General features: G+C 40.4%; 1 protein-coding gene across 1 annotated transcript in view; it reads right to left on the bottom strand.

The window, feature by feature from the left end:
* Positions 1-312: 312 nt before the first annotated feature.
* GNB4 (G protein subunit beta 4) overlaps positions 313-7,495 on the bottom strand; it is a 32,532-nt gene continuing 25,349 nt past the window's right edge. The window contains exons 9-10 of the mRNA XM_074834220.1: positions 6,517-6,733; positions 313-5,267 (exon numbers count right to left, since the gene is read on the bottom strand). Of these exons, the coding sequence (XP_074690321.1) occupies positions 5,161-5,267; positions 6,517-6,733 (324 nt within the window). The 3' untranslated portion in view covers positions 313-5,160. The remainder of the gene's footprint in view (positions 5,268-6,516; positions 6,734-7,495) is intronic.

Raw genomic sequence — 7,495 nt, 5'->3', positions numbered from 1 at the left:
GTGCCCCTTAAGGGAAGGGGGTCTGATGCCACAGATGGAGGCTCACTCTAACCCCTCCCGTGTCCAGTCAGGGCTGGGTGAACTCCAGTGAACCGGTGTTAACATACCTCCCCTCTTTCGCAGGGAGAAACGCCCAGACATTTACTTGGGAGAAGGAAAAAAAAACCACCTCAGTTTAGTGGTGTTCACACTCCACCTTCCCTTCACTGCGACAAGGGAAGCAGAGGCAAGAATCGAGTGCTGCAGGTAGGGTGGCCTGAGCCCCTGCAAGGGCTAGTACAGCTCTGAGAAACACTCACCCCTGAGACAGTCTGGTTAAAAGCACTTGTTTATTGGTTACAATATCAACTCATGGCAACATCTTTCACTGAGCCACTGTACAAATACAAAGAAAAAGATCCATCGTGGAAAAAAAAAAAGCTATAAACAGAGTTCATAGCAAGTGATTTTTTTTTTCACAGGGAAGTCTTTTTACAACAGCACTGTTAAAGAACAAATGGCACAAGTCCCTGGTTTTTTTAATAGCTTAAATAAAAGCTTTAAGACTGTTTCTGAATACATACACAATCCAAAGGCAGTGCAGAATCACTTCATAATTGGTAACATTACTGAAGTTTTCCAAAGTAGTCAGCAACAAGTAAAAAAAAAAAAAAAAAAAAACCTGGCTGATGAGAAATGCTGGGAACTAAAGGCAAATTAAAACCAAGCATGTTTAGAAGCATTTTGTTTTGGACTCCTTTGGATGTAATATGTACTACAAGTGTTCAGATGCTTTCATTTTAAAAAAAAGGAGAAAAACACAAATAGAGCACCATTGTGTAAGTTAAACAAAGGCTTGAAATATCTAAGACTATTCCACCGAAGTCCATATTAGTTAAAACCTAAACATACTGTGTGGTATAAGAATGTCAGGCACATGTAATCTGTTATCAGTTATATCAATTAGTAACACTGTTCACACATTTACCATAACAACACTGCATTAACATTCTGCATGTATTTTACATAACCAGCAATTGGATAAAAAGGCTTGTGGTGCCTCTGAAGTGTAGGAAGTAGTTTCACCAGCATGCATGCCAGATTACTGGATACAAAGTGCACCATCAACCCATGCTTAATTACTTTTACAGGAAATGCTATCTCAAAAATCAGTCATTCTGCTACACAACCATTTATACCAACTAGTTGAATTAGCCAAAACTCTCACCAACATCTTAAAGCACAGCACTAAACCTAGTGGAGGTGACAGTGTCCTCAACGAGGAAAGACTAAGCACTCTTGGAATGTTTTCACAATGTTTTCATTCCACCTTAAAGTAATGTGAACTTCATTGTGGGACAAGCGGTTACACTAACTGAATTAAAGAGTTAACTATTTCCAACCCATGCATTACAGTAAGCACACTAGGACCAGCTGTTACATCAATTCAGCTTTGCCAAGTCAAGGTCAGGCCCTCTCCTTCGGCAGGGGGAAAAGCCTATTTAATCCATGTTCCACTTCTAATGGTATATATTATTGTCAATGCATTCAACTATCAGTTCTGCCAGATACTGCGACATACCTGCCATTGGGCAAGGCAGAGGATAGTGATGTTTGGAAGAAGAAAGGTCTGGAGACTGATGGAAACAGGCCCACATGACTGGAGTAAGCAAGTATACATCAGCACGAGGCCGCGCAGCAGCTTTTTGTGGTTCCCAGAATCTCAACCAGCATCTCTACCAATAAGCGGGTGTCCAAGTCTACACAGGAACAAGCCCAAGGTGGGCCCTTGGCCTGGTTAGTATTTACTATTGCAAAGTTAAATCCACATCAGAAAATGCTGAAAAAACCTGTACCTGAATAAAATAAATCTTGTTACACAGAGCACATAGTTCCACTTCCCCAGCCATGACTGACTGTCTCTAGGAGGGGCTGGGAAGGAGTTACCATGCCACCGTTTTGGCACAGTGTTCGGTTACTCCACTTCTGTAATTACACAAAAGTTACTTGAAATTCAGATAAGGACATAGTTTGGCAACAAACTTTTCAGGAGGGGTTGAGCTGTACCCACTAGTGCTGCAAAGCGTGCTGTGTGGTGAGTGAGTCTGCTGTCACAGCACACAGAAATCACACAAGCTGCATACCTGAGCCTACATTAACCTATAGGCACACACCCCTGTCTCTGAGATTCAAAGCTGGGAATAAAACCTTTTAAGTAACACCTCATTTTATTACCTCCCTTGTATTAGGAGGAGTTTGAGCTTTTACCATTAAAACTGCATCCATTTCAGCAAGGGCATCAACCCTGAAATGTCACTGATGGCCGTTTAAAAAAGGAAATACCACAGCCCGTGCAGGTTCAGTATTTGGCCTCACATAATAACAATGTGTTACATTAAATCTGTAGGCTTTAAAAAAAAATATATCCGGGACAGTAAAGAGCAAACGTCACCTTGGCAGGATCTATCACAAGCTTTCTACAAGTTCCCAAGAAGCATCAGCTATTGTTTCCCCAGTTGTGCTCGGGCTTCTTCCAGGGTTCCTTGTGCGCTGACACAAAAGGAGCCGCCTCCGGACCTGCAGCACTACAAACACTGGTTAACCGAATCACAAATGCTGGCAGATATTTGTGTGATGCTTCTGGAAACCTCATTAGCAAGTAGTTGGCATTCCTTATTATTTATTTTAAAAGCAGCTGAATCCAACAGACAATTGCCCACCAAACAATGGTAGTGAAATTATTTGCAGTAATACCTGTATGAGAGCCATTACTGTGTTTACAGTCTACCTGAACTTTTAAGAAAAGTTATATACATTTGTAAAATTGTTTTTGGAGTTTCGCAAGTAGAAACTAGTTTTAATACCAGAATGTAAAAATGGCACCTGTCTTCGCAAAGGTATTGATTAGGAAATCGATTCAAAACACCTCTATGGAAAAAAAATTTTTAGAAAAAGAATATTTTCTTAAAATTCCTTAGTAACAAATTTCCAGAATGATTCACTCAAGGCAGCTGTGAGTTAAAAAAAAATAATAATCAAGTGCACCACTAAAAAATAAACCAAGTCTGCAAGATCCCAAAGAGCTGCTCACTTAAGAGAGTAACAAGAATTCCATAATAGTTCTGTTAATGCAGACAGATCATAAAGCAAAGCACTGAGGAATTCCTGTGACATACACTATAGTGTGATTTTGGTCCTACACCACAGTCTGCTGTTAGTAAATGTATACTTCTCCAGCACAAGATGCGCCTTTTTCTTCTTTTAAAAGTGAATTTACTGTGATTGGTATGTTTACTGGCACCTTCACCATTATAGACATGGCAAGTTTACAGGCACAGTCTGGAAGTACTGGAATTTAGGATTACAAGTGTCAGAAACTTGACAAATAGTCGCCTCAGCCACAGATCTGGTTTGGTATATTACAAGATACCGGGCACTTATATTTTCTCCCTGACCCAGAGATACCCAGACTCCCCGTAACTTCAGATGAGGGCAGATTAACATTATCTTCCAACCTGATGATTGAAGATTCACGTATCTTTAAAATAAGCCACTTAAGAGAAGCCAATAGACTTAATTCCCCTTTCCAAAAGCGCCACAGACGTTCAGATTCCCAAGAGAACATCCATTGCAAGCGCAGGCATGCTGCCAGGCACCAGAAAGTTAAGCGATCTTCTCGAGTCGTTTCAGATGGGCATCAGTCACTTCATTTTCTTCTATCTACACTCAACTGTACTTGATCAGAACCTATCATTTATAAGCAACTGACATCAAAGTCGGAATAAAATCAGGATTAGGAGAGGAAATGGCTATTTACAGTGTCAGAGCTGCAGAACAATTAGCATCTACTAAGCCACCATGGTACAGACCTCTGTGACCACAGGAGAACAAGCAAGTCGCTAAGTTTATATAGTATGGAGTTTGAAAGGGTCACACAGGTAAGTAAGGTTATTTGGTTCATTGTAAGTTACACAATTCCTTTTATAATTCACACTGCACATAACTGACAACAAGCGCTTTTGGTTGTGGTATGCTTTGGCAACCCCCTAATTTGGAGGGGGATTACAGGCGATTAACTGCACATTTAAATCTTTAAGATTTTAAGCAAAATCCTCCTGAATTTCTCCGTTGTGGTAATTGAGCAAGTTTTGCAAATACACTGCTTTCTGCGCGCTGAGCATCATGCCAAATCATTCTGTTAGTGCAAATCAGCTCGAGTTTGTGATGGGCCAAAACTACCTCATTTAGTCGAGAGCTGAATTGTCAAAAGGAAAAGCACTCAGCCACTTAACGACAGCAATGCAGGTCACTTGGCTTCCATACCCAAGGACTGCGTGGAATAACTGATGCGAAAAGCTGCAGTAAGGAAGCTAATACTTCTGGAACCGGATTATTTTTTAAATTTTATTTTTTAAGTATTTTTGCTGTTGTTACAAGTCTGCCTGGCATTAACTCCTTGGTGTTTGGAGGCCATGACTGCCAATGGATGAACCAGGAACCACTGGCTTGAAGGAAGAACCCCATGATTAAAAATAGGCAAGCAGGTCAAGAAGTGAGTGAATAAGGCGGTAGGTATTAACTGGGAGTCTCCAGGGCCTTTAAAAAAAAATTCAAATGCCTTCCATTATAAAAACACATACATACCATTGGCTTCACTTTATCTACAGTAAATTCACAAAAACATTTAAAACAGCAATCTAGTTCATCCACTACAAAACTCAGAAGTGACATCTCGGGTTAAAAGCAAAGCTATAAATGTAGTTCCTTAAAAAATGCAAACATATTTCTTTACATACAGACAAATGTTACATGATTGGCTGCTATAATGTGTATATTCTGTTATGTACAAAAAAAAGTACAGGATTAGCAGACTGAGCACAAGCAAAAACCCTTCAAGGACAATCTAACCAAACCACCAAAAACAAAAAGACTGGCTCTTAGTTTGTCGGTCACCATGATTATGTGTGCTGGCCCCTTTTAAAAAGTCAGTGATTTCTTCCCCCCTCCCCTATTTCTTCACTTGATTTTTTTTCTAGTTTACAGAAAGCCTTTTTGTGTAATAATCAGTGAATAGAAAAACTTCACCTGCAAATACAAGGTAGAAATGTTATTTCACAGCTATAGGCTGCAGCATTGATCTCTCCAGATCTCAAATGGAGAATGTACATGTTTGGCTCCCAGTTAATTCCAGATTCTGAGAAAACTGTCCCAAGACCCTGTAGCTACAGCCATGCCGTCATCAGTAACGCCTAAACAGCTGACACGGTTGTCATGGCCAGCAAGGACACCTGGAAGAGAAGAAGCAATGGAAGTTAATATCCACGGGATGTCAAGGACTTCAGCTGTTACTCTGCTCTTCCAGGTAAGTCTTCAGATTTGCTAAAAAAAGAGGTAATGCAAGATCTAATCATCCTTTTTGTCTTTACCTGACAAACTATATACATCACAACGGCCGTATCAAGAAACTCAGCGAGATTTTAAAAGATACATACACACAATACTGCCTCCATTTTTCTCTCTGCCCTTACGATTTCTCCTTCTTTCTGCCCCAAAGACCTCCTCATCCCTAATCAGGCTCTCTACTGTTTTTTTTCCCCTGTTTTCAGCAATGCTGTCCACAATTTCAGCCCTCAACTACTTCCAAAATCAGATGTGATGTCTTCTGACAATGCCCTGGATACAGGAACTACCTTGAGTTTCCTATGTTTTGCAAACCCTAGGGATTAAAAATGCCCCGTGTATTGTGCCAGACTATTAGAAAAGCAGCCCTGTACCCTGCCTCTTCCCACTTCGTTTTTGGTTTACTTCTACCCATTCTTGCACTTGTCTGCTCTTCCAAGGTGCCACATCCAGGTCTATTAAAACTCAGCCTGGCCACATCCCTTAAAGAGAAGGATGTATTTTCAGTCTGAACAGCAGAATCAAGGCTCAGAACTGAACCAGGGCTCATCATTTAAATTACTCTACAAAGTGAGAAAGACTTAGCTATGCTATAAATGCGCTGCCTATCCTGACAGAAGGGACTAATTCAAGGGCTAAAGGTGTCCACTTCCCCTCCCTCCCAACAGCAGGAAATCATGGTCCTCAAAGCAGAAAGACTACTGTAACTTATTACTTTCTGAATTACTTCCTCTGATGGATGGAAAAGTCAATGCAAATGGATAGTTTTGCATTACTTCATTTCATACACTTCAGTGAAATAGTTTTCCATAGACGTAACATAATTTTGGAGGCTGTTTTTTAGCCTCAAGAGCTGGTGTCTTCCAGCACAGATATATAATGGCCAATACCCAAGAACAGGAGTATGTCACTGACTGGAGCGTTTACTCCACACATTACAGATGAAAATAATGCAACGTACACCTGGAAGGTATAACCAAATGCAATAAAAGGATGCCATTCCGAAAGAAAACAGCCTTAAAAGGAAGCAAGCAGATCCCCTAACATCAGCAAGAGCATTGGCAATGAACTGGCTCTGCGTTTTGCATAATTTTGAATATCCATCTTCTGCTAAGGAAACGGAAAACTTCAGCTCACCCGCTCTCTCCCCTTTCAGAGTATCCCACACGTTGCAGTTGAAGTCATCATAACCTGCTAGCAAGAGGCGACCGCTTTTTGAGAAGGCTACAGAAGTGATCCCGCAGATGATATTGTCGTGCGAATACATCATTAATTCCTGATCTGCACGTAGGTCAAAGAGTCGGCAAGTGGCATCATCAGATCCAGTGGCAAATGCATGTCCATTAGGGAAAAACTGAAAGTTTTAATGAAGAGACAGGAGTTTGAGACTGGAAAAACACATTGTTGATGCATTATTTTACAAACATCAGAGGAATATTTTGCTAGGGTGACCAGACAAAGGCAGAATGATTTATTTTTTTAAAAAAATCTGCATGTTAAAAAACTGCATATATAGAGCTATGCAGTGAAACACTTCTAGAATAGTATTGGTAACACCTGAATGACTGGAATTTTACCCAGACAGTTCCTGCATGAGGTATAACAGGAGCCAAAGGGGATGCAACTAACTCCTACAAAATGAAGCAAAACGCAGTTACGTGCCTCCTGGCAGTGGGCCAGGAAGACCTGGGTGAAGCAGTACACAATGTTCCACCCTCAGCTGGGCAGCCAGGTTGGCTCAGCCAAGATAGAAGATTGCAAGCAAGCAATTCAATTTCCAAAAAATATACTCCAAATCAGTCATTCTTACAACAGCCATACTGATTGAAATGGGAATGAAAAGAGCTCAACACATCTCAGGATTCAGGTCTAAGTATAGGAACTGCATTTTTCTACTGGTCACGCTTTTGGTATTTTCTCAGCCTTAATAATTTTTCATGTTTATCAAAAACAGATGCAGCTTAGGCTTAGATTTCATTCCCTATTTATCAGAGCTTGTATCTTGCAGATCAGAACATAGTGTTACTATGACAGAGAGGAAATATAATCCAGTTTATAAATATTACAAAATTATTCCAGGGATGAATATTCAACATAACTACTGATTTTAACTTTG

This window comes from Strix aluco, chromosome 9 (genome assembly GCF_031877795.1).
Source record: "Strix aluco isolate bStrAlu1 chromosome 9, bStrAlu1.hap1, whole genome shotgun sequence".
NCBI lineage: Eukaryota > Metazoa > Chordata > Aves > Strigiformes > Strigidae > Strix > Strix aluco.
This window is presented reverse-complemented; position numbering and strand designations above follow the sequence as displayed.